The 27289-nt window shown below is 49.7% G+C and overlaps 1 protein-coding gene across 1 annotated transcript in view; it reads left to right on the top strand.

Annotated features, from left to right (window-relative positions):
* Positions 1-26337, top strand: part of MDGA1 (MAM domain containing glycosylphosphatidylinositol anchor 1) — a 147958-nt gene extending 121621 nt beyond the window's left edge. The window contains exons 13-17 of the mRNA XM_076335550.1: positions 3874-4026; positions 5236-5370; positions 23597-23727; positions 24393-24501; positions 25805-26337. Coding sequence (XP_076191665.1) covers positions 3874-4026; positions 5236-5370; positions 23597-23727; positions 24393-24501; positions 25805-25896 — 620 coding nt within the window. The 3' untranslated portion in view covers positions 25897-26337. The remainder of the gene's footprint in view (positions 1-3873; positions 4027-5235; positions 5371-23596; positions 23728-24392; positions 24502-25804) is intronic.
* The last annotated feature ends 952 nt before the right edge of the window (positions 26338-27289 follow it).

Here is a 27289-nt window from a genome sequence, read left to right as displayed (position 1 = left end):
TGCAGGGAGGTGTCTGTAACTGGGAGCAAACATCTCTGCACTTTGAGCTGCTGCCACTGCAAAGCCTGCCAAGGAAATCTGTTTGGTGATGGCAGCGCTAACTCCAGCCTTTGAGGAACCAGCTCCCCTGCCACCTCCACCTTGCCTCTAACAATCCAGAGAACAACTTCTGTGTTCAATATTTAAATCCACTGTTTAATTTTTAAACAGGAAGCTTCCTTTGCACCGCAGTGCTGAGCCAGGATCCCTGGCAGACGGTGTGAGTCTGCAAGAAGGTTTGCTTCACATAGCCGAGGTCAACAGTTAGATCACTGCTGTGGCCTCTGATACACAGCAGGTCATTTAAAGGTTTTCTTTTCAGCTGGATCTGCCAGGTTTCTCCTGGTGAGCCTTGCTGATAACCATCCAGAGATGACGTGCTGGCAGTGTCCCAAACCACGCAGAACATATCCTACTTATTCTGGGCACCTCCACTTCTAGCTCAGAGAAATGCCAGAGCTTTGCCTTCCTGTGGCTTGTTTTAAACCAAAGGACCAGGAGTCAGAGTACTTGGGTTCTGTTTCCAGCTTTGGCAACAGCCTACTGTGACCTTGAATGTGTCTCTCTATACTTTTGTGCATCTGTTTTCCCACATGTAATGCTGGAGATATATAGAAAGAGGCATTGCTACCTCATAGAGATGTTAAAAAGCCTTGTTCATTAGCTGTTGCAAAGTGCCTTGAGATCCCAAGCTAAGCAGAGGCAATGTGCTGTAGTTATAAACTCCTGCACAGCAAATGGTGTTGCACGTAAGCCTGATCATGTTGTGGTATCTGTGGTGCATAGGACCCTTCTCCATTTTATGCTCTCTGCTAGAAGTATTGCCTTCTGGACGTAGCTGCATCTGAGTGAGAGGAGAGGATGGAGTCAGGGCCCTGTTTTGGCATTAAAAGAGCTCTCTCCAAGCTTTTGAGTCTTCTTCTCTGAGCAGTCTCATCCCATGGGTGTTGGGCTTCTTACAAATGAGGCACAGTAGTCCATCAGCTGGCACAACCAGGCCTTGGCGCTAAGCTGGGAATACTGTCTTCAGTCCTCCTGTCTTGCACAGCTCTCTCTGATCTCCACCTGAGCTTGGGCTTTCTCCTTAATCTGCCTCTCCTTTGGTTTCTATGCCTTGTCCTTTGTGGGTTTGCTCCCTCTCAATCAGTTTCCTGGCTGGCCTCTGTGTTACGACTTTCAGCTCTGCTTTATATATATATTTATTTATTTATGTATTTATTTATTTATTTTTTTATATATATCTCTCAGGAATATCCACCTGATATTCCCTGTTAAGGGAATTTTGTGCTGAAGAAAGATGTCACCTTTCTCCTCTGAAGGTCCACGTGCGCAACAGGGTCAGAGGCGCAAACCGTCCCGGTCCCTCTGATTGCAAAAGGATAGTCACAGTGGATCCCGCTGTGTAGGGTAATGCCATTGTAAGAGAAAACTTGTGTCTTCTAACTGCAGCTGGCTGCCTGGGAGCTGGAGCCACGCAAATGTTTGTCTTTGGTCCGATGGAGAGAAGCTGGGGCGTTAGACCAACCCAGCAATATCAGTAAGCTTGTGGGCTCCAGCCGCCACTCTGAGGACCAGTGCAGCAGGTGTCTGGTGCAGCCATGAACTCCCTCCTCTCAGCCACGAGGGCTGGGGAAGGACCCTTAAAAGCTGCTTTCTCACCCTTTTCCCCATCTCCTTGCACTGAGGATGAAAGGGGCCCCCCTGCCCACACAATTGTCCTGCCTCAGACCCCGCAGACATCTGCCCCGTCGTCCACTCCCTGCTTCTCCCTCCTTCTTCAGCTCCAGCTGCCATGTGGCCCCCTGTGCTCGGCACTTCGAAGCAGTGGCTAATTTGGATTAGGATGCTAATTAGAAATGAGCGGATTGAACAGAAAGCACTTAGCCAGGGTTAATCAGCAGTTAAGTGGCCAGCCCAGCCAAGCTCCCGATGGCTGTGCTCAGCTCGCAGGAGCGATGTTTCCCACTGAGCTTAGAGAAAACCCAGCTGCCCTGGTCCACGAACTAAGCCTGTGGCTTGCAGCACAGTGCCCAACCTGTGGTGGCGAAGACCTTTTTGCGGGCCACAGCAGCAGGCTGCCTCCTCTTTTCTTACTGCTTTGGTGGGATGCTGGAGGAAGACAGGCAAGGGGGAAAAACAGCGTGGAGACCCCATTTTCCTACCATAGGGGTCTGCAGGCTTTTGACGTCTGTTTGGATGACTGTCGTTTTCATTTCCAAATGGGAGGGGATGGGGAGGACCTTAGCTGCAGGGTAGGAACTTGGAGGTGCAGCATCTCAGAGTCAAGATGCTGTTCATTTCATGGGTAGTCTCTCCTCTCTGGTACAATATGGCAGATTTTGGTGTGCATGGTAGGTGTGAAGCTCCTACCATCACAACGTACCATGTCTGGAGATTTTGTCCCTGGCATTGCAGAAAGCTTCCCTTGCCCATCCCATCCTTGGCATGCAGCCCATAGGTTGCTGATCCTGCTCTGCCCTACATGTCCTGCCAGAGTCGCCCATTCTAGGACAAAGAGCCTCCTGCCCAGGAACCAGAGCAAACCACCACCATACAGGAATGCAGGAGCCTAAGTAGGCATTTGGGCTTCTCTTCATCTGGGCATGATAACAGGAACAGTGCGGGGGGTAAATGCCAAAAAGTTGACTCTTGCACCAGCATGCCATGGATGAGGTTTCTAGCACATCCCACGGCCTTAGCAAGAGCCTTGTTTTCCTTTCTGTATGTGTTCTTTCATGGCTTTAAGTACTTTACCTTTCAGTTTCATAGCACACCTTGCAGAAAGGAAGGAGGCAGAAAGTAGAGAGATCTGTGCTTACTGTGTCTGTGCCACTCGCAAGCTCTGAGATCCCACTCTCAGCCCATTCTCCAGCTCCGGTTTCTGCCCAGGGACCTTTCAGAACACAAAGCAATTTCCATATCAGGTCTTGGACCTGTTTTCTCTTTCTCTTCTGCCTGTTTCCTCCTTCCCTCTCCTACTGTGTCAGCAGTGCAAAGCTGGTTCTTGGCCTTTGTTTTTGTGGCTCAGGAACTACCTTTTTACCACAAAGGTTACCATCTTCAGCCAGGTCAAGTCCAATTCATTCCAATCTCTGCAAATCCATATTGGGTTATGTCTATGCACAAGATTTTTCACCTGTCTTACAATACTGCTGTAGGGTGTGACTGTCTTATGGTGGCAATAAAACCAAGCCCTAATGCACATGTGGTTGATCCTACATAAAAATCTTTTACTACATGACTTATTTTGTTAGGGGAACCAGCATAAGCTGCAATATCAAATGTGCCTTTTAACTGGTATAAATTGGATGTACTCTAGCTAAATGACACATTTTGTGGCACTGAGCTGACCTCTTCTCCACAGCTGATTTTCTTCATGTGTGCCATAGTTTAGTCTAATATATAGCCTAAAGGGGGGTCATCTACTGGTGCTTTTTCCTCTCTCCTGGGGAAATTATTCTACCATCAAGTTGTTCTGGTTTAAAAGCCCTTGCGTCCTGTTTGCCTTCAACACTCTTTTTACCCTCCTCTACATTTGCCCCTCAGACCTCCCGGCAGAATCTCTCTTTCTCTTTAGCCCTAATAGCCTTCTTCCATTTTGTCAGACTGTCACATCCATCAACCTGGATTAACCCTTCCATAATCTTACTAATCACGGATATATTCCTTTTCAGCCTCTTTCTGAGGTCTCAGGGGCTGCCCATCTGTCCCCAGCTTGATGCAGAGCCGCAGTGGTGGTGCAGCAGTGCTGTGCAACTTGCTGCAAGCACCCAGGCAGTCTTGGGAAGGAGGTTTGAAAAGCCGCAGCTGACCAGCCCCTTCCCTTCCCCGCAGATAACACCTGCCGCTTTGAGGACGAGAAGATCTGTGGCTTCATGCAAGACAAGATGGACAACTTCGACTGGACCCGGCAGAACGCCCTGACCCAGAACCCCAAGCGCACCGTCAACACAGGGCCCCCTACGGACATCAGCGGTACGCCGGAGGGTAGGCACACATCTGGGTTTCTTTTGGCTTGTCAGGAGTCCTATGGCTCTGAGAGCTGGTGCAGTGCTGATCTGCTTTCCACACAACACGCTTCTCCTCCACACGGGGTGGAGGGAGCAGGCAGTAAATTTGCATGTTACTGATTGGCATTAAACACACAATTAAAACGCCCACGACTTTGTTTAATGGAATAGTGTGAGCATTAGTTCTTGTTACCAGCTAATTGCCTGCTGCCTAATGCCCTTGTCCCACTTGATGCTTGTTTTGAAGTCAAAAAAGGATAAACAAGTAGGAGAACATCTCTAACACCTAGAAATGGCCCCACTGGTTTTAGCTAGCTGTTTACTCAAAGAAGGTCTCGGGGAGGCAAACAGATCTCCTTAGTACCAAGCAGGAGCATGAGAGACCAGGTGGGAGCTGCCTGCAGGGTGGCAGCAAGTGCCTCACCTCTAGCTGGAGGAGACTGGTGGTGTGTATTGCTCATGCTAGCCGTGCATGGAGTACATGCTCCCATTTTAGCTGGATATTACTTTCCCCTTTCTCTAATGAGGAAAGTAAATTTGTATGCAAGCACAAATCTTTGAACTCAGAAAAAATGGGAAACATCCAATGGCCAGCTAAGGAAATGGCTTTTCCCATTAGTGTTCAGTACACCAGCCTGATCGAGCATTGAAAATGATGCCAACAAATTAAATAGCTAATCTATTCCTCCCTGGGTTGTTAACAACTACTTTGGTATTGTTCTCTTTAGATAACAATATTGTTTAGGCCAGATATACCGAATCCTCTCTCCCTCTGCTTGAGGCAGAGAAATTAGTCTAGAATGGTTTCTCCCTCCTCCTTCTGGTTTTCTCCTTGCACAGTGCAGTCAGCTCTGGAGCTCCTTGGGCCGCAGGAGAAAGGCTCATTTTGCACCCAGACAGATGTGTGTGTGCATGTTCAGGGACTCATCTGCTGCATGTGCTCACAGCGGGTCTGCTGATGCCCGTCTCTCCTGCTCTCCCCTAAATACTGCAGAGGCAGGGGAGGCACTGGGGACATCCTGCAAGTGTCTCTGGCCGGGATCACAGTGGGTGCAGAGCGGATGGGTAGAGCAAGGCCATGTCTCTCAGAGGAGGAGTGGTCTCCCAGCCTCCGGCATCCCATCGCTTGCAGGGAGGGAGACCCAGTGCACACTGCCTTTCCCCACCTTTCTCTCTCGTTCTGTAGGTTATTACATGTTCATCGAGGCATCCCGGCCCCGGGTTACGGGAGACAAAGCCCGGCTCATCAGCCCCCTCTACAACATTACTGCCAAGTATTACTGTGTCTCCTTCTACTACCACATGTACGGGAAGCACATTGGTGAGTACCCTCCGGGGAAGGGTAACCCCAGCCTAGTGCGGGCTGTCGGGGACGACCTCCAGCCTCTGCTCCCCCAGCCGTTCATGAGTCTGCGGCCAGCAATTCATGAGTCCTACTCCAGTGCTCAAAGCGTCAGGGTGGGCTGTTGCTTTCAGATACTTGTCCCTTACCCACACCCCAGCAGTGTCAGGGTTGTGAGGCTGTTGCAGCCCATCCTTGGGGCAGTATCTTGCAGTCAGCCATCACCCCTTCCCCTCTGGCTCGCTCCTTCTCTAGCATAAGGCTCCCTACCCTCCACAAAAAGGAGCTTTGTACCCGTGTGCACACATTTCCCCTGCTCACGGCCACAGCCACCTTGGTCCAGGCAGCGGGACGCCAGGTGAACAGTCTGTCTGTTGGAGAGAAGACGGAGATGGAGGGGCTTTGTGGAATCAGAGGGCTCTTTAGTGGCTGCAGCTATTTTGGGGTGGGCAGGATGTGTGTTGCCTCAGCCGTGCCGAGGGGCTGTCTGCTCTGCCTGACTCCCCCCTCTCTAACTGTAAGCCTACGAGTGCAGCGAGCACCCCAGAAGCGCCTGGCACGCTAATGAGTTTCCATATCCAGTCAAGGAGCAATTGCTAATTCGTCACCTCTTGATTATAATTTCATTAATTTGAATAATAGATGCACTCTTCCCGCAGCACGCTGGGTTATTAATCACCTGCTGGACTGGAGCCTGACTGAAAAATCAGAGCCCAGGCAGGAATGTGTCCGCCCTTCAATAAACGGGGTTAATTAACAGCTCTCTGCCTTGGCACCGTTGATGTCATTGGGAGGGAACATGCTCCTGAGTCCAGCCATCACGTCTCTGTGTGCGTGTGGCACAGCAGAGAGGTTAAGCTGCAAAATCTGGGATCTCCTTTTCTCAGTGGGGGCGAGGCTGAAACCCTGACCCTGTGGGTGCTGGGGAGGTAAGGGCTCGGCTGCAGTTCACTGAGCAGGTCTCCATCTCTGTCTTTGCTCTGAGGGCTCGTATTTGCTGTCTGCACTCGGAGCCCAGCTAGGTCAGAGGTGTTTGCACGCACCTGTATTCCCCCTGCAGACAGGCTGCTCCGTGCTGTCTTCACGCCGGCGGCGGCAGGTTGCTCAGGCAGAGCACTGTCAGTGTTAGTTCACACCAGGTTTTCCTGGACCTGCTGGTCTTGCTTAGCTGGCAGAGTCCAGTTGTTAATGCTGGCTGGCAAACTCCCTTGTTCCCTGCAGTTGTCTGTTGTGGTCAGTCAGCCTTGCTGCCTAATTCCTGCACGTCTTCTCCCGGAGGCTTTGAAAGGGATCTCTTTCTTTGTGATTGCAATGAAGGGTCGCCCAGACCGGTGGGAGGCTGGCAAGGAAAGATGTGGAGGGAGGAGGCCTCTCTTGCTTTGTTGCCTTTAGGAATACAGCTGTGTGTCATATTTCCGAGTTTATTTCACAGGGAAAGTAAAAGTCCCTCAGCTTTTGCTTGCTTTTGGAAGAGAGCTCTGTTTTACAGCTCTCATGTGGTGGTCTGTCTGGAGATGGGGTGGACTGGACATGCCAGGGAATCAATTCATTACAGGTTTTTGGCTTTTAGCATTTTAACTCTTTATTCATTTGCTCCACCCACAAATTGCCCAGAGCAAAAGATATAGTGACTCCCAAGACCTAAGAAAGACGCTGAGTGCCATTTTCTATTCCTTGGTTTCAGGCGCCTTTTATATCTGTTGATTTTTCCCTTCATACTCGATGTTGCTGCCCCTGCCTGCTCCCCATTTTGCCCTTGTTGCATAACGGGGCTGATAAATTTGTGCAAGGTGGATAGACTCTTTAATGCCATATGATGATTTCCAGGGTGGGTGCTGCTGAGCTGAGAGCGAATAAATTATTTTAAAATTAGACTGACTAGATAGAGTCAGAGAATGAGAGAGAAAGAAATGAGAAAAAGTTCGTTTTCTCTTGTCCTGTGGAATAAGTGGCTTGGTCTAGCGAACCCACAATATATCTGTCTGCAAATTGAAATTCAGTACCTTGTACCTGCTCTCTACTCTGGAGTTTCTTTCATGGCCAGTCATGGTATTCTGTAATCATTTTGGCTTCTCTTCTGCATATCGGGGCACCAGGGTGAAAATGAGACCTCTCCAGGAAAAATCAGATTGCCTAGTAATCCTAAAATTGTCTGGTTTTCATCATTCCTGCTATGCTACTTACTAACTCTTACACTACTTGGTCTTCTTCCTTACTGCCACGCTGGCAGCACTCTGGCATAGCTGTCCTCATCCCTGCACAGGCACGAACGAACCCGTGTTTGGGACACACTCTGTTTCACCAGCAGGTCTAATGGCTTGATCTACATTTCTAATGCACGTTGGTTACTCCCTGGCTGGTTTTGCTTGTGCGGAGGTTGTGAGACCCTGCCAGAAAGCTTTATCTCGTTTGGATGGTGCCAGGTTCGATGCCCTTGGTGGCTGAAGTCCTCTCAGAGTCCCCTGGGGAAGTGGCAGCCTGCCTGAGGGCAAAGCAAGTTTCTTCAGCTCCTCTTCTTTAGCCCTGGGTTGGAGGAGAGTGACCCCTCTCAGATACAGGGCTCCTCACTAGGACTTCTCCTGTCAAATGAGGAGACAGACCCTGGCCTCCTACCTGTATCACATATGCGACAATATGAAGGTAGAGATGGGGTGGCTACAACCCTGGGCCATGTCTTGCTTCCCTTGATGCCATCCCTGGTGCCTGCAGACACGGCCCCAACCCCTGGCTCACCTAGTGCCAGCCCAGTCCCACCAAGCCAGATGCCAGCCCTGCTGAGCCAGCCGTAGCACTTAGCAAGAGCGTATCAGATTGCTCCTGCTGGCAGGCAGTGCCAGCAAGAGGACATCTCCCAGCCCATGCCTCTCCTAGCAGCTCCAGCTCCATCATGGAGCAAACCGAAGCTCTGTCACTATGAAAAGAAGCTGTATAAAATTCCGACATTTATTTATTTTTTTAATAACCCTTTTATTACCTTTTTCCTCCCTCTACAGAACTTGAAAGCTGGTTTACTCTCACAATTTGACTGTAAAATATCCATAGCCATCCAGGCAAATCTTCCCTGGGAGAGTTACCAGACACTACTCGTTTATAATAGATATGACAAAAGAGAGAAACAGAATACAAATGGAGCGTTTGTAGCCATAGTATAAAATATTCAGTGACTAGCAGAGCAGGGTGATGTTGAATATCTCTCAGCTGACGAGAGAGCAGGGTGAAGGGGAGCTCCCTGGAGGCAATTCCCATTCTTCTGGAGTTATTTGGTCATCGGTTTTCCCTCCTCTGGCCCACTCCGGAGTGAGCATTTGCATTGCCCTACGATCCTGCCAGCCCAAACACAAAAATCAGGGGGAGGGGAAGGAAAGAAATCCTGTTTCCACCAGGCATTCAAGAACAAGGGTGTCTTGCTTGCGGCAGGCGCAGATAGATCAAACAAGGAATTGCTTGCTTTGTTCCGGAGAGGAAGCTAGCCACGGCAGGCAGCGACCAGTCACCAAGTTCAAAGAGCCTCTTTGTCGAGTTCGCTTGGTGAGTCAGCATCACAGCTGGGAGCAGATCCTCAAGTCCTTGCTTCAGCCATCAGACTCCTCTTCCTCCCTTCCCAGGGGCTGCCTGGGAGGGGGATGCTTTGAGGGGACAGCGTCCCCGATGTCTGCTCCCACCGCAGTCCCCTGCCACCTCTCTCTCACGTCTCCTAGCTTAGCGGTAGCCAGGTTATGATCTGCACGGCCTCCTGCCCGCTGCTGGATGCTCTCGCAGACCCTGCAGCAAGAGATGCCTTCACGGTCAGACCGCAGGAGGAAGGTTGCTCAGAGGGACGAGGAAATTTCAACCACAGTGGATTTAGCTTTTTGTGTGGCCATTGTGGTCCTCATGGTACACAGTGATTGCTAATGCTATAGCTCCCTATCTCGTGAGCCAGTGACTGTGCTCACGGGGAAAACACTTGGGTCAAAGAGTTTACTTGCTCCCAGGGGTACCTACATCAAAGCGGTGATGTAGGATGTACCCAAGCAGCATTTTTTTAGCCTCCTCCTGATTTGTGAGCTCACTGGTAGACCCTTTTCAAACTATGTTTGCTGTGTTTTTAATAGCAGTAGTCACTGCACACAGGCTTATGACGAGATATGGCCCTCAGAGCGGGGAGGAGGCAAAGGCCCCTGGGTCTCCCCTGGGGAGAAGGCAAGTTCTGGGCTTCAAGAGCTGGGCTTGACTGAATGCAATGTCTGAAGACCCTGCTCTTGGCTTGCAATTTTTGTACTTTGAGCCTCCTTTCTGCACTAGCAGTGTCATGGTCTTGCCTTGGCCACTTCCTCTCCCAGAAATCAGGGAACAGGCTTATTTTCTGGCATGTATCCAGCATCTATGAAACTCATGGAGAGTTAAAGGTGCTGACACAGACCTTATCTGACCACCCCAGCTAAGTCTTGCCTATGTATAATCAGGATGGGAAGCTTCCAATGAAATTGTAAACTACTCATTGCTCTCTACAGCTTCTTGAGGAGGGGAAGTGGAGAGGGAGTTGCTGATCTCTTCTCCCTGGTATCCGGCGACAGGACTCGTGGGAATGGTTCAAAGCTGCATCAGGGGAGGATCAGATTAGATATTAGGAAACATTTATTTACTGAGAGGGTGGTCAGACACTGGAACAGGCTTCCTAGAGAGGTGGTCGAAGTGGTCAGGCAGTTGGACTAGGTTATGGTTGTAGGTCCCTTCCAACTGAACTATTCTATTCTATTCTATTCTATTCTATTCTATTTCTATTTCTATTCTACTCTATTCTATTCTATTCTAAGATACTGTGAGGAACAGTGCTTGGGATTGATAAAGAGGGATTTTGGTTCTGAGTCACTAGAAACAATGAGACCTGATCAGGTCACTTGCCACAGCATCCAAGTTCAAGAAAGCCATGAGCTGTTTCCTAGAGGTAATTGGGTTGTAGGCAGGTTACTTACACTGGTGGTGTCACCACTGACGCCCTCCTGCTGAGTAGGAAACACAGATCTGGAAGGCCTGCCAAGCTGAATTGCTTCTTTACTTCTTCAACTCCGATAATGCAACCAGTGCAAAGGTGTGTCTGAGAGGTCGTGGTGGATGATCACACAGAGGAGACAGTGTTAGCATGGATGCCATGTGGCTGCATCTTGTTTCTGACAAGTGACAGTAGTCAGAGCTGTCAGGTCACACAGATTGATAGGTACCAGCTATGTCAATGTAAAAGCAATTTGAACCATGAAGACATCCTTTTTGTAAGGTTCAACATCGTAGCTCCCTCGTTCCTACCCAAACCTTGTTTATGAACGCAGCACCCTGCTACGGCACACAGTTATACAGGTGGCACCCTAGAGGTAGCTGCATTCTGTTGGATATATAAAGTTTGCCTTATATACAAATGCATCGTTCATGAAATCCATGCCATTATTGCCAGTGCAATAACTCTACATGGTAGAGATTGCATCACTGGATTGGTTGAGGGGAGGCTGATTTTGCTAATGAGTATGATTCACTTCCCTCTAGGATCTTGAAAACAAGTTGCAGTTAGAGTTAAGTGAACAGTTTGTAAGGAAAAAATGTATTCAATTTTTTTAATACTCTTTCCACTTATTCAGATGGGTTCTTGGCTTTACTCATTCCTCCATCAATAGATGTATTTGACTAATGTTTTGTGCAGATATCCAGCAGCTTCCTGTGGGCTATGGTATGGACCCTTTGGATAGACTGTGGTCTCTTCTGGTAGTATCTGCTTGTTTTCTTGGGAAGTTAGTCAAATACCATGATCAGGAGCAAGGATTATAAATACCTGGCAAGATAACCACGTATTTGTAAAGTGTCATTCAAGCTCTGTAGGTTCAATACAGTGGCTCTCAACCAAAGACCGTTGAAGTCATTGTTTTTCTAAAGACTTCAGTGAACTTTGGATTAGAGCCATAGATTTAAAGATTATTAAGACCAGGTGGGACCAATACATCATCTAATCAAACTTCCTGCATAACGAAGGGCAGAGAACTCCCTTCAGTTACTCTTGCTGGAGCCCAGTAGACACTATGTGTCTACACCTTCATTGGATGTTTACTTACAAAGAGCACCAACAGCATGCTTGACACGGCTTTCAGATGTGGGACTGAATCATCCCTAAGCCAAAGAGCTTGGCATGTAAAGCTGAAGAAGACATGGAGAGGAGGGAAAGGTATTCAGATGTGGATTGGCTATATGTCATTTTTATTCCATGAATAACATGTCTTCATGTTGATGCAGGCATTCTGCTTAGTACCTTGAATCTGGGTGCACTGATCCCCACCTTTCCTTGCCCCTCGCTAAAAGCGTATCACTGAATCAAGTTCCCAGTGCAGATAGCCGCTGAAATGTTGCCTTCTTCAAAAGTCCTCTTCTTCTGTCTTACCAGTCATGATCTGACCACATTCCTACTGCAGAATTTGTTGGGAAGGTTGTCAGGGGCACAGATTGCTGACACCAATTAATTTGCTGATGCCCTGAATCCCCACAGATCATCTTTGCTCCTGCTCACCTGATTTGAGTCACTGTTACTTATCTGGTGGGAAGCTGCTATGATCCCCCCTCCCTTCCTCCAGGCTCTCAGCAAAGCATCTTTCTGTTCAGACTTGGCTCACAGCAGCAGCCTTGCGCAAAGTTGAGTAGGTGTAACGATATACTGCAACCTGATCGTCTCCTGAGACATCAGGTGTTGCATCAATTATTTAGACCCTGAAATTGCTAGATACAAAACTTAACAGACACTGAAGAGGAAATGGGAGCTCTCAGTGCATATCCAGCTACTTCTTTAGCACTCCCAGGTCACTCTTCTGTTCTCTCCATGTACCATTAACTGTTTCACCAGTATCATAATTGTACAGCAAGTGGAGACTGAAGTTGGTCATTCCAGGTGCGCATCTGGAGACCCCCCTGGGTGCTCTGACAGGATAAAGGGTGGGGGGACAGAGTGCACAACTATCTTGCACTACTTGTGCAACCATCCCAATCTGTTCTTGAACTTCAAAAGACATGATTTTGTAACATGTATTGAAATGCTTCCCACAAAATCAAAAAATGCTCAACAAGTGTCAGTCACCACCAGTACTTCCAGGAGTGACTGCCGCTCCCAAAGAGAGCTCCACAGGGATGACAGGCACCCCAGCGCTTGAATTGAAGGAGTTTGCAGATCCAGGTTGGGACTCTCACTGTCTCAGCCAGTCCCCTGGAAGTTTTCTGGTGAAAGTACAACCGGGCATGAAATGGGAAAGGAGTCTCTTGCTATAATGCATCCTGCCTCAAAGCTGGATGAGGAACTGCCTGCTCTATCAACCTTCCCGCAGCAAACCACTTCCCAGGCTTGGAACATTCACCTCTCGCGTCTCCTTGGGTCAGGCAGAGGAGGAGGCCAGAGAACAGATTTTGAGTGGTGTCTTCAGTTCAACAGGAAGAATATGTGATCTCAGCTGCTCATTCCTGCTGTCTTGCTGGCTTCAGCATTGCACTAAAACAGCCCATCTGCTCCAAGCCCTGCAGCTGTGCAGCTGCCCTGTGCCTGGCTCCTGGGACTGAGAGACCACAGACTGGGTGATGATGGAGAAATAGGTTGTTAATAGGGGTAGAGAAGAGACAGGCAAAGTCTTCCTCAGCATAAGTACATCTGCTTCTGCAGGGTTTTTGTCAGGAACCCTCCCACACATACCACTTGTATTTTGGGGGCTCTGGGAGGCTCCCTCCTCTCTTGCTGAGGTATTTGCAAAGCCTGCCCACAGAAGGGAGGCAGGCAGACTCCCCCTGTCTGGCCGTGTGCTCTTTTAAACCCAGCAGCGTCTATGAAGCAGGCTTCTGTTTCAGCTCGTCTGAGAGAGCTGAGCACAGTGTATGCTCTCAGTCTGAGAGCTGAGCATATGAATTGCGCAAAGGACCCAGCTGTCTCTGGTGGCAAAGATGCAAGGGTCCGTTATCAAAGCTGGGAGAAGAGGGAGCATTTGCTTGGAGTCATCTGGGCATGTCATGAAACAGAGGGTGAACAAGGAGCAAGCAGACCTCACAGCAACTCTGGTTCATTCCGCTTCTTGAGTCTGCAAAATTGGTGGGAAAGGTTGCTTACACATGGTCTCCTTCTTGCTACATTCCTTGTACTCCCGTTTTCCCCCAGGCTGGCCTCTCCTCCCTAAGGAAGTCCCCTCTTCTGGGGACCACGAGGTACAGCAACAGTAAGAAGGAAGGAGCTGCCTGGCTGCCTTCAGACTGCTTGATTCCAGAAAACATTGGAGGGGAAGAAAGATGGGCTGCTGCACCTCACTTTCCTGAGGCACAGAGCAAGTGTAATGATGCTGTCCGTGGGCTGGCTAGCACTGCTGCCTATGGAGGTTCTTCTTCACAGCTGCTTCACCAGAGTAGGTCTCAAGCCCTGCCTTGGACTTGGTCTTTGTAACAAGAAATCATGGTCTGGCATCTACCCTCTGTAGGTCCTTAGGACCATAATCCAGACAGTCCATTCTGGGGTTTGAGATTAATCTAGATGCTCTAACCTACAGCGCTCAACTTTAGGAGAGCGGTGAGTGATGCAGACTGCCAGGTGAGAAGAGAGAGGTTGGTGTGTCTGACAAAGACCAACACTGGCTGTCTTCCTACTCGGGACAAACAGAAGTCTGACCCCACCAAATCACCCTCTGGGCCTCCGTTGGAGCCCTGTCTGGACATACCAAGCCCCTGTGCAGATGGTTTTGCTGGCCCCTGAAGCTGGGGCCAGCACCCCCTTCCCCATCACATGCCCCATAAAGGATAATTCGCATGCCTTCTGTCCCCCTGCCCCACACGCCCACCAGAAATGGTGCAGAAATAGTCCCACAATTGCTCATTAAATTAAAGGCAAGATGGTGCCGTGTTGGGAGGATTAGGGCCACAATAAAGGCAGCAGGGCTGGGCTGTTTTGCTGCCCACAGAAGCTGCCCGCCTTGCACTGGGGGACTCAGGGCTTTGCGGGTGCATTCCCACCAGCACGGCATGTCCTGCTTGCCAGGAGCTGCACAGAGAAACGAAGGCAGCGGCATCCATTTCAGTGCTGAGCACACGGGGCTCCCTCTGCCCTGCCTGGGGCTGAGTCAGAGGCAGTGCTGGGCTCATACACAGCCATGGCCCTGATGAGTGACGGACTCTGAACTTACCCCTGAATCACCCTTTCCCCTTGCTCTGCTGAAATCATGTTTCCTTCTGCTACTACAGCCAGCTTTCCCGGACCAGACACTTTGTACCTTTAGTACATCTTCCCTCCCAACAGAATTTCACTGATGAGGTTTTTTTTTTTCTGTTAAACAGACAAAAACAAGGATTTGATCCAACTGTCTAGTTTATCTATTCAAGCTCAGCAAGGAATGCAACACTGCTGTCTGGCAAGGGTCTGTTTCTGCCTGCTCTGCAGTTACATGGATCGTATTGTTGCAGGCTTGCTTGGCGAGCTCCCAAAAGGCAAGGACGAACTTTCTGGCTACATAGGTAGAAGCAGTGGCTATGGAAAGGTCGTAACTCCTTTCTTAGGGCTGGATGGATAGAAGAGGAGCTGCACAACTGCATTTAGACCAGGATATAGCTCATCCTGCTCCATGACTTCAGGCAGGCTACATCCTCTGTGTGTTTTTGTACGGGGGATCCTTGCTAGGAGCAAAAGGGCAAGCCCCAGATAAGGGGTGTGGTACAGGTTGTTCTCAATCTCTTGAGATGGAATTCTGCTCAAAATGTCCAGAACTTCTTTCCACAGCTACATCCTCTCCTTAGATGGGGAGGTTTCTAAGGGTGCACATCCTTAGCTTTTACAAGGATGTCTGGATAAAAACAAGCTGTTGAGGCAGGTCTGGAGTATAAAACAACAGGAGACATTTCGGACAAATATATGTTCTTTCTTGTAATGCAGATTCCTCCCTTTTGGGGCTGGTGGTATTTCCTGAAGAGTGAGAAATCCCATGAGAAAGAAACTGTGTAGAGAGGTGTATGGACAGATAGATGTTGTAAATTATCACACATACTGGTTATGGAGAGAGTCACGCAAGGAGCTGAAGCGTTAGCTTGAATTATCATGGCTCAGAGGACACAGAGCAAATGGGAGCTTGTCTGCATCCAAACAGTGCCTTCTCACAGCATGCTGCATATACTAGCATGGAGGGGGCCATAGCAAGGCAGAATGAACCCCAGGGGGGATCTCCATCTCATGATGGAGCATCACCGTGCAGGAACAGGGCTTGGCAGCACGTTCAGGGCTGCTAGGGGGCAAAGAGACCAGCAAGGCAGCTCTAGCACCATCTTGCTCAGTAAGCAAGCAGGGGACACACACCAAGGTCCTTCCCATCATTGACCCTGAGATTACTGGGTGCTTCCCAGTCTCGTTGATGTGGGTCAGTGACTGCCTCTCTGGGAAAGCGTTTGTGTCCCCTGAACTGAGGCTGGGAAGAACAAGCTCTGGAGAGGCTGTCTGGTCCCCGCAGGCTGAGTGCACGTTCTCCCCAACGGGCTTGGTGAGGGAGGGGGATGTGTGCTGGAGCGCAGGTGTTTGGAGACTTGCTCAGCTCACGATGCCATTTGTTTTCTGCTTTGCTGGGCTGTAAACAAGCACACGTCCATCTGAGAGAGTGGTAGGCACCATCCTGCCTGCTTGCCTCCCTCTGCCTACAGAGGGCAGGAGGTCTACAGGAGGTGTAGGGAAACTGAGGACATGGTCACTATTAGGCTGAGTGTCTGGACTGAAGGCAAGCGGGACCATGGCTCGGGAGGTGATAGGCAGAGTGAACCTGCTCCTAGTCTGATCCTGTGGTCAGATCTGCTGTGAATTGTCATGATGACTCCTGCGCTGGTCATGGGCAGGTGCCGTGCAGCACAGCAGCGCAGTGAGCTGTCACATGGGAGCAGAGCTGCTGCCCATGGCGGCATTCAGGGGCTGTGAAAACACAGCTGGGCTTGGGGTTGAGAGTCAGACATCCCATCTGTCCTGTAGGGAAGGACATAGACAGTCCACATTGTCCCCTGGAAAATGTTTAAGTACAGGAAAGGGATTTGATTAAGCAAGATGGTATAATGAATCGGATGTGAAGTTGGCAAAAAGCCCGAGGACTCACGATTCCTGTCTTTTAAATGCCGGACTCTGTACCCTCCCTCTACTCTGTTCTGGCTGCATATCGGATGGGCCTTTGTTCTTCTGAGATAGCATAAATTTAACGTTACGGAGCGTGGAGATTTTTTTCTCCCTTTTTTGAATTCCTTAAACGACATCCTGTTGTCCACGCATAGAAAGCCCGTTGCTGGTCTCAAACATCTCTGAGGGAATTTTCCATGAAAAGGGGTGGCAGGATTTTGTTCCATACACACAGCATCAAAGATGGAAGTCTTGTATCATTCATCTTTCTATGCCAACACTTTCTCTAATTAGACCGTGGATCAAATGAGCAAAGGAGCTCAAGCATAGCTCCATTGCAAGTCTGCTCCTACCATATCACCATCTGCTGTCTGTGTACACAGACAGGTGGGGATATGCTGGAGAGAAGGAGCTGTAGCTGTAGTTTGCCTGCCTTCCTCCTGTTAGCACTCGCATTCCTCATCACGAGGCAGACGTGTCCATACCGTTGCATTTACCCCACTGCCTGCATGCCCCAGGTCCCCCCACCCAGGATGTCCCCACCAGGAGTCCAGTCACATGTCCACTTTGGCTCTTTACAGTGCAGTGTTGTTGCTTCCCTGCTGGTCCATTCCCTCAATCCCAAAATTCATATGCATGCCAGACAGGTCAGATAGTGATGGATCATAGATCAATCTGTGCAATTGACTTTGCCATGTCAGGGGATATTGCTTCAAGCCCATCCTCATTTGCTGGTGGTTTAGGAGGTCAGGGGTGGATATGTGTTTGTTTCTTTGATTTTTTAAATCCACAATAAAATCCAAAGAAAATTCCCTGTAGCCAGATATAAGTAATTTTCACAGGTTTACTGTAGGGGAAACATTGCCAATCAAAACGTACCATATTGCTGTTTATATCCCCAGAAAGTCTCAGCCACAGCAGGGAACTGGAGGCTTTGATTCCCCTGATCCCTTTCACTATAGCCTCCCCACCATAATGAAGCAGAGTGTCCCACAGCAATAAGCCAGCCTGCAGCACAGCACTGAACATGCTCAGTGCCTCTCTAAAGCTGATGGGGATGCCTCGTGAGTAGAGGTGGGATAGTGGTGCTTTCCAAACTGACCAAGACTCCATTTTCTCGCTATTGATGAGCTTTCTGAACCCTCCCGCTTTGAAGTTACTGAAGAGGTGGCTGCAGGAAGGGGTCGGTGTAGTGACCCTGTGACTGGACACAGGCCACCCTGCACGCCAAGCTGAGATCAGTTAAAAGACATGTAGAGATAAAGTGCTCTGTAATCAGGAGCGGAAAGGAGCCGAGAGGCTTTAATTGTCTTACTCCGCATATGTTAATGTATGAAGCATCATTAGAGACTGTGAAAGAGTAAATACGTCCTACCATGGCATGAAGACAACTTACATTCCTAGAAATTATGAGTCAGTACAAGCTGATATTATTTCTCCATCTCTGTCTGCGCTACGATTATTTTTCCACCCTCTGCTTTCTAGCTCTCAGAGCAGTAACTTTCCCCCACAGCACTGTAACTGAGAACACCAGCCTGACACTCACTGCTATTCATTAACAGCCATTTAAATGAGAGAGGGAGAGAGGCCTGTGTTTGTTGTGGGGATTATGAACAGTAATAGATTCTTTCTGGGGACTGTTGTGCACTCCTGGGATTTGCCTGCACTAAGCTTTGGGCTTTTAGTTTGTGATCAGTGGTGGTAACACTAAACCACACTTAAGGAAGTGCTCAGAGCCCCTGTTAGAAAGGCAAGAGCTCTTTTCTCTCTGGCCTGGTTTTAGCCCTCATTTTGGGTCTGCAATTGACTCTGCCAGGCTATACAAGGTCTGAGTCCTTTCCACACCGTGTATCTCTTTCCATCCACTGGACATCTCTTGCCATGAATCAGTTTCTTCTTCTTATCTCAATCTGTCTTGCCTGCAGTTGAAATGCCATGGGAATTTCCACAGGGGCTTTCAGCCCTGGATTCCCAGTTGGGTGCCAAACCTAAACTGAGGCTGCAGCCAGGATTTCTCATGGATAGCTGATCTCCTGAGATCGCCCCGTGCTGGAGCAGGGATCCTGCAGGAGCACAGCAGGGAGTCGCAGTGAGACCAGGCTGCACACGAGCCTGCGGCCAGCCCGGCTCTGGCTGTGGATCCCGACAGCCTTCCCTACCCATCCCACGGAGCTCTGCTGCACTTGGCACAGCACCCCGTCTCTCAGCGTGCAGCATCGTCCTCCCTTTGCTTCCTAGCCGCTCCAGCTGCCTGCCTTCCATCTGAGCCGCATAAACTGAGCTGTGCCTCAGCCTTTCCCCACCCCATCACTCCATATTAACCCCCCCAGCTGCCCCACAGAGAGCTCTTGAGGAAACCTCTACCTTCTCTGCCATCCCGCCCATGGACTGTGCCTGTCGCCCTGCGCTTACAGACCCTGCCTCCCTCCCAGTGTTGCCTGCGCCGGCTCTTCTGGATCTACACTGCTATTCAATGAATGCGACAGTCAAGTCCCCATCCCCTGGAAACTGAGAGAAGACCTTTTCTTGTTGTGAGAAGGTAACATTTAAAGGCATCCCTTGGGCTACTCTATCTGGCAGCCCAGCTGGTGCTCTTTTGTGTGAGTGCCACTCCTTTGAAATGCCAGCTCTGGTCTTAAAGGCAGCCAGCAGAAGGTACCGCTCGCTCTCCCTGTAATTGATTCCTCATCACTCGTCACTGACCTTTATTCTACCTTTTGATCGGGAAGAAGGAATAATACAGATTACAAGACAAATGCGAAGATTGCCTTGTATGGGGAGAGGTAACAACAGGATTGCTGGTGTCCTGGGATTTCCCTTGTGTTTGTCTGTCTCTGGTCAGCTGGAGAGATTTAGCAGCAGATAGATGGCCTGTCTTTGTGTGTGCCTCGCCAGCAGGTAGCCTTAGGAAATGCCAGACACATCTGATGGGGGAGATGGGGAAGGGGTGACAATGACAGAAATAGGTAACAGAACTAGCCAGCTGGATTTGGACTCTGACACAGGAAACGAGGCACGATTGTAGTATAAAACCAGGCAAAAGGGGTGGCTGCAACAGCTGGCGCTGGAGGACATCCCAGATGGGCCTTTCACATCTCCACTGATGGAGGCATGGGGGTTGGAGAGCAGATCCCACTTTGGTTCTTCTTCAGTTTGTGACCACTGGAAAGGCAGAAGAGCTCAGGCACTTCTGTTCCCTAGTGTCTTCTTGCTCAGGTCTCGTAAAATGTTTGCTATGTTTCTGAGTTCCCCTCTAAGTGAGTGAGTGTTACTGTCCTTCTTGATTATCATCATCATCATATCATGTCAGCAGATAAAAGTAGGTAAAAGCAGTTTGCAAAGGATCACGTGGCAAGTCAGTTCACAGCTGTGAATGGGCTCCTCACACCCCACACATGTGTGGACCGTGCATTAGCCACCTCCTGCAAAGTGGGATTTGGATATATAGTCTGTGCTCTAGGAGGGGCACCTTACAAGCATCAGGTGGCTGGTTTGGTCTGAACTTGTGTGACATGCTGAAAGCTACACAGGGAGTGAAGATAGTTAATAAGGCACGAGATGAGTATTGCTAGATTGCGTGGAGGTGGGTGTGGGCGGGTGTGAATTCACCAGAGGTCAGGAGCTACGGATGTCAATATCTACATAGGCTCCACCTCCCTTTTTAGCCTGACACTTAATCTATGGATTTTCATGACTGTAAGTGGGATCCTGGAACAACGTTTGATTTTAGAGCAGTGGGCTGAACCCAAAGCTTTCACTTGGAAAACACAAAGCCCTGCAGCACTTGTTCATCACGCAGTTGGCTTTTGGGGCCAGACTGAAAAAGGGAGACAAGCTCTGAGCAATTGGAAAGATGACTTGGAGCTTTCTGTAGTCCAGGACTACAGTGTTTTATGGCTCTGCCTGGAGCTCAGGTGTGAAGGTTCATTTCCAAGTGCCTCCATCACAGGCTACATGCCCTTAAACTTGACTGGCAGCCTGTGGCAGACTGACACGTGGTAGAAGGGAACAAAATAGAAGACCTGGACAATCTTTAACATCTACAACACTGTGGACCCTGTTCATATGGGTTAGGGGCTTCATCCCTGTTTAGTTTGAGGTCCTGGAGTCTCTACCGTGCCTCCCAGAAGCACATTCCCAGTGACAGCATTACTGGGAAAGGGAGGTGTTGTGGTTCTTTCCCAGCCTCAGGGAGGCTCTGTAACTTAGCAGGGATTGCAGGTAGGGCTGTGAGATCTGACTCCCCTTCACAACTCTGACTGATTTGTAAGACAGTGATGGGCATGCTGTTCGTCTGTTTTGACCTTCAGTTTTCCATGTGTAGACAGAGGTGGTGAAACACTGCATGTTGTGGGCTGATAAGGGAGCTTCCTTTACAATTGCAAACCATTCGAAGAATGTCTGCTCGTATTCAGTATTGTTCCATTAGGGAATTCGGGGGCCAAAAGGTTGAAACTTTTTTCCTGGTGCTGCAAGGACATGGAGCTGTCAGCCAGGATATGCTCAGGCTTGGTTTGGGTTTAGGCCAGGCATTCACAGCCAGTGCTTTGGGGGCACTAATTTGCATTCCAGATGCTTCTCTGGGTCTCTTTCTATCTCACCTTCACTTTTTTCCTAGGGCATCAAAGTTCATTTGCTGCCTGATTTGTCCCAGTGCTGGCTACTCAGCCAGGCTCTTGCGCGGCAGATCCTAGCTGCAAGTCCCCAGATGAGGGTAGAATAGACAGTTGTTTTTAATCTTTGCTTGCTAGCAGCTTCATATTAATTCTTCATTCACTCTTAATCCTGCATCTCACCGGCTCTGGCATCTGTAATTCGCTACTCTGAACACACTCCTGTTGACATTGATCTATGGGGTTATGTAGTTCCTGCGTGGGCCATCAGTTTGGCCAAGGGCCTCCGTGAGGACTAGGTATCCTTGTTAGAGACACTGTCCATCATAGGAAGCTCCTGAGGGCAGGGAGGACACCAAGAAACCTGCGGCTCAAAGCTGGTTTTGCCAGAGGCTCCCACAGTGACTTCTCTCATCCTTGGCACCGTGTTTCCAAGAGGGAGTTCCCACTCTCTTACCTCTGTTTCCAGGAGGGAGATCCCACTCTCTTACCTCTGTCTCCCCAGGTTGTGTAGTGCCAGCTGGTCTCAAGAGAAAGAGAAACAAGTTATTTCACTCCTTATGTTGGGTTGTGGTGTGCATCCCAAACTGGGTACCACCGGGGAAGGGAATTGGATACGCTCTCCCTGTCCCGTCAGGCCTTCATCTAGTTTTCTCAGCTAGCCTTAGTGCTAACACTTCTGAATATTTCCAGGCTATAACATGCCCCTCTTTCCTCAGTTCACTAAATTATACACATATTTCATTCTTTTAACCTTTTCTTGTAAGTCAGCCACTCAGCATCTAAACATTTCATCATCTTTATTATGCATCTCTGAACTCCCTGTGATGTATCTCTCGCTTTCTGACAGCCAAGCGCTTGACGGGGGTACTTCCAGGTCCCTGTCCTTCACACAGTGCCCCCAAGGCTGATGTGCCAAGAATGAAGAATTTCAGGGGATCATGTAGGAGGGAGGTTGTATTGGAAAGTCTCTTTCCCTGTCTCTTACCCTGATGTCTCGCTGCTGCCTCTCAGAAGGGCGTACCTGGGTGGGAATGCAGCATCCCAAGCGCAGACAGACTATGGACATATAAGTAAAGGTTATTATTGCCTCTCTGCTCTCAGGTGTAATATGTCTGTGTATGGAGACCAGAAACACTGATGAGCAACAGCGTGACTAGAGTTGTGATTGATTTTTTGGTTCCCCAGCTGAATTGAAAAAAAAAAAAAGAGAAAGAGTGTTTCAGGTCAACCCTGAGTGAATGTTTAAAAATGTTTTTTCACTGAAACAAAAAAGGAAAAAAAAAGGGGATTACCAAAAAGATGCTGCAGGAAGACAGACTGAGCTGATTTCATTTGTGGGTGGAGGGTAGGGGGCTGTGACACTGTTTTCGAAGTGAGAACTGGAAATGCTTTGAGATTTGTTGGCCTTGGTTTAGGTTTAATGGCAGAGGAAACCTTTTGGGAATTGCTTTGTTTGAAAGAGCTTGAAGTTGGTGTTGATTCACAGGGTCTTTGTGTCCCTCTGAAAATGTGGGGCTGGGATGGTACAGGCAGTGTGGTACAGGCAGTGCCGCCCAGTGCTAGCAAAGAACGGCTGCTCACTCCAAGGCTGCTTCCAGGGCAAGTGGCGACTGAGGACACAGGTTGCACCTATTCCTGCAGCTGATGGCCAGGGCCAGGGCAGGGAGAGGGCTGTAAGCTGCACAGCATACATCAGGTGTTAGTGGTGAACAGGGAGAGGCAAACATGTGTCCTGGGCTCCCCAGTTCAAGTGGGATGTAGAGAAACTAATGTGGGTCCAATGGAGGGGCATCAGGATGGTCAAGGGCCAGGAGCAGAAGTCCTGGGGAAGAGAGGTTAAGGGAACTGGACTTGCTCAGTCTGGCAAAGAGGAGGCTGCTATCAGCCCTTGGCCCCCACCTGTTTGAAGGGCAATTTCAAAGATAAAGGAGCCAAAATCTTATCAGTAGTATTAGACAATATAATAGGGAACAGCGGCCACAACTGGTAGCACTGGAGGTCCATATTGGACATTAGGAAAAGTTGATTTCCTCAGGGGATTTCAAGACTTGGCCAGGCAAAGCCGTGCTGCCCTCATGTAGAGCTGGAGACAGCTTCAAGCAGGAGATTGGATGGGCTGGCAAGGGCCTCTGGAGGTCCCTTGCAGCTAGCATTTCTGCCACCCCCTTCTTGTGCCACCCCCAGTCATACTATAGACTGCTTCTTCCTCGTCCTGTCCTCTGTCTTCATCTGGGTCTGTGTCCTCCCTTGGATAGCCCGGATGGATGAAACATTGCCAGTGGCACTTGCCCATCAGCCCAGGAGAAAGCTGCCTTCCTCCAGAGGTTACCGCTGGGGCTCTGCAGGCTGTCCCTGGGCCGGCTGGGGCATACATCTGTGGCTCGAGGCTGAGCCCCAGAGATATGCCGGGGGCCAGCCCAGCAGGCAAGGTTGCCTGCCTGCCCCGGCACGCCAGCGCCCGGCTTCTCTCTTACAGGCTCCTTGAACCTGCTAGTTCGTGTGCGGAACAAACGAGCCATCGACACCCAGGTCTGGTCACTCAGTGGGAACCGGGGAAACCTGTGGCAGCAAGCACACGTGCCCATCAACCCACCCGGGCCCTTCCAGGTAAGTCAGGTCCACAGCCAAGGAGCCACCTGCCACCTGTCCTGTCCATGTGCCATGGGCTGTGGGAGACTTCCCAGCAGTCATCTGCCTCCATGGCACAGGGGCTGCTCGGGCACAGGGAGGGCAGCTTGTGAATATGAACTGGGCACGCTGTATCTGCTCATCGAGTTGCTTATGCGTACCCAGGAAGTGGGCTGCTTTGTTCCTGGACATTTTATTGCTGATGTTTTTGCCCAACATGCTACTTTGCTGTTGTAGGGTTGTTTGTGAGAGCTGGGTCTGTGCAGGCTGGTAAGTTGTGGCACTGTGGCGAAATGCCCAGCGTGCTTTTGGGTACTTTAAAATAATGAATAAGAATTTAGTTACTCTTGCAAGCACTGTTCAGTATTGGTTGGTTTGTTAGTGCAGCACACTTAATAAAGCAGAGCTCTACTTGCTCATTTATTACTCTACAGACGCTCAGCACACAGGGGCTGGTCCCGTAAGCAGTGGGGTCCGGCTCGCCAGATCCTATGAGTACTGGAGAAACGGGAAGGAATCATTCACTTGGGGACCTGATAAGATCTGGTCTGTGCCCTGCTCACCTCTGCAGAGCCCCGCAGTGCGGGAAGAGTCCTCCACAACTGCAGCCTCACGCTGGGCTCTGTCCCATGCTCTGCTTGCAGATCATCTTTGAAGGTGTCCGGGGCACGAGCTACGAGGGGGACATTGCTATTGATGACGTCACTCTGAAAAAGGGGGACTGTCCAAGGAAGCCAATTGGACCGAATAAGGGTGAGAGTGTGCATGCCTCAGAGGAAAACGAGTCAGTGGGAATGCATACATGAATGCATATGCTAGGGATGCACAGCTAATTTCAGAACACATTGACGTGTTGGTGGGACTCAACAAGATGGTTGACTCCATCAGCAGAAGCCAGACTCTTGAACTTGTTCTTTACAGTTGTGAGTTAGCAAGAGCTCAGAGGAACAACCAGATCCTGCAGGGACTGTGCTGCCAGACACCAGCATGCTGAAGTCTGCACCAGTATGTTGGGTTGGGGGTGTCATCCCCAAGCAGCTAAAGCTTCTGCAGTATCTCATTTCCTGGAAACTCTAGGTATGGGAGCTTTGGAAAGGGAAAGACCTTCTGCAGGCTCTAATGGCCTCTGCAGCATTAAGCCAGGCCTTCTCCAGGAAAAAAATCTGCCTTTTGGGGCCTGGAGCCATGGAGGGCCCTCTGAGCAGAGAGGCACAGCCAGGCAGGGTATTGCACATGCAGGATGGGAGCAAGCTACCCAGGCTGTATGTCACCTCCCTCCCAATCCTGACAGTGAGTGCTTGAGCTAAATCCCACCAGCCCCTTTCCAGTCCATCTACATGATCCTGGTGCCAGCATTGCAGAAATGGAGACAGTCCCACTCTCACTGAGGTGCACCGTAGGTTGAAGCTGTAGCAAGATGCATAAACAGTACATAGGCATTAGTCCTTGGTTGGGAATCACTGGTGTGCCTCGTGCCTTAGTCCTGCCTGTGCCCCCGATGGCATGCCTCAGGTGGGCAGGAGGGCAGGTGTTCAGAGCATGCAAACCAAAGCCAGACAGACACTTGTGAGCAAGGTTCAATTTGTCTTATTTATTTTTGAAGGAAAAAAAACTTGTTGAGGAAGAGTCACTTTCAGCAATTTTCTTAACTCCAAAGGTGAAGGGGGAAACAAAACAACAAAAAAGTCAGAACACCCTAAAAATTTCAAAATTTCAGGTGCAGTTAAAGGTCTGTTTCAGCCTAGGATGGCCAAGCTGTAACCAGAACACAAGCAGAACCTTTTGTTTGACTCAAGTTGAATCTTCAGGGGAAGAAAGGAGGGTTGGATTGCAAAAGTAATTAATATTCAACCTTTTCTCCTGAGTTGGAAAAGAAATAATTTTGGGAAGCCTTAAGAATGTCCAGGGAAGGCTAGAAAGATCTTCCAATAGATCTGGGAGGTGCTTCGTGGTTCCGGGTGGGAGGAGAGGCTAAGACACTGATGTGCGCTGGCTTGTTTGATGAGGTCTGAATCTGTCCCATCACTAATTCTTTTTCTCTCTTCTCGGCTGGCAGCGGTTGCTCTTCCAGGAAGCGGTGTCCCGGCCCTGCACAGCCCTTGTCTTTGTGGCCCATTGACTTTCTTCCTTTGCCTGCTGCTCAGATGATGGCAAGTGAGCGCTCCTGCCTTCGGACCGAGACATTCCTGCTCCTTTCCTACTTAGCCACCTCTGCTCCTCTTCCTCCCCTCCTCACTGACACACCAAAGTGTCCATATGTTACCAAAGACTGACAGGCATGACCACGCAAAGGGATCTGGTTCAGAACTGGAGCACTCCTTGAGAAAGTCATAATGTCTAGAACAAAATTAAAAAATAAAGACAAAAATTTTTTAAAAGCACGTGCACGAGAGAGTGAGAGAGAGAGAGGAAGGAAGGAAAGAAACAGAAACACACAGAAAAGAAGGAATGAAAGACAAAAAATAGGAATGAAGAAACATGAAGAGCAAATGAACGAGGAAAAAACCACCCCCATGTTTCCTTGGGAATGTCGGACAGGGCTTCCTCAGGGAAGTGGGAACTTGTTTTAAACAAACAAACAAAAATATATTAAAGCACAAATTTCTACTGGAACAGTTACCTTCTTTACTGCAGAGCCCACAGCTTAGTGGATGACATACCGCAGTAGTCCCCTTGTCTCCCCATGCTTTCCCGCTGGCTGGGGCTGCCCCGCTCCAGCTGCAGCTCCCTGCCATAATGCCGGCCTCGACCGTGGGGCAGCAGCCGCCCCACATGCCGATGGCTGGAGCATCTTGCCTCGCACCGCATGTGCTTCAGTGTCTCCATCCATCTGCATCTTCCAGGCTGTCATGTATTTAATTGCCCCCTGTGTGGTTTGCTTTGGCCTTTCCCCACCGCTCTGTGCTTCTCATCCTCTGGCCTGAAGAAGATGGAGCAGGAATGGACCCATCACATGGACCACGCTGAGTGGTGGAGAAGTCCCGGCTGGATCCGGCTGCAGCGCTGGCCTCTGAGCGCCTCTTTCTCTCTCTCAGCACTCTTGCTGGGTGGAGAAACTATGAGAGCAGGTCTGAGCTGCAGACAGAAAGGTGTCTCTGTGGGGCTGAGGGATGGGGCAGGGTGGGATGGGATGGGAAGGGGGGAGCAGTTGCACATTGGCTTCCCCCTGTGAATGCTGGGATGACAGTCGCCTCAGCCCTAAGCCCAGTATTGCTTCTCTGCCTCTTTCGTTACCTATTTATTTTGGTCTTTTATTCCATTGCTTAACTTCCCCCACCTCAAGCTTTTTGGATTATGGGAAGAGTCAGGCATTTAAACGTTCAGCCAGACAGCGGGTCCTGTGCCCATGACCCAGCCCCTGGGCCAGCAGTTCAGGCTGCCCTCTCACCCTCTGAGGCCTTTTAGCATGCACAGTGCGTTAGCTGCAGAGTGGGCGAAGTGTGGCAACAGCATCGCTGCGCAGGGGAGAGGTGGCTGAATTTTGTCAGCTTGTGCAGTCTCACAGGCACTCAGCTTCCACTGCCAAAGTAGTGGGCAGAGA

This window comes from Aptenodytes patagonicus, chromosome 3, assembly GCF_965638725.1.
Source record: "Aptenodytes patagonicus chromosome 3, bAptPat1.pri.cur, whole genome shotgun sequence".
In the NCBI taxonomy this organism is placed as follows: Eukaryota; Metazoa; Chordata; class Aves; order Sphenisciformes; family Spheniscidae; genus Aptenodytes; species Aptenodytes patagonicus.
The sequence above is the reverse complement of the archived record's forward strand: the minus strand, read 5'-3'. Positions and strand labels throughout refer to the sequence as shown.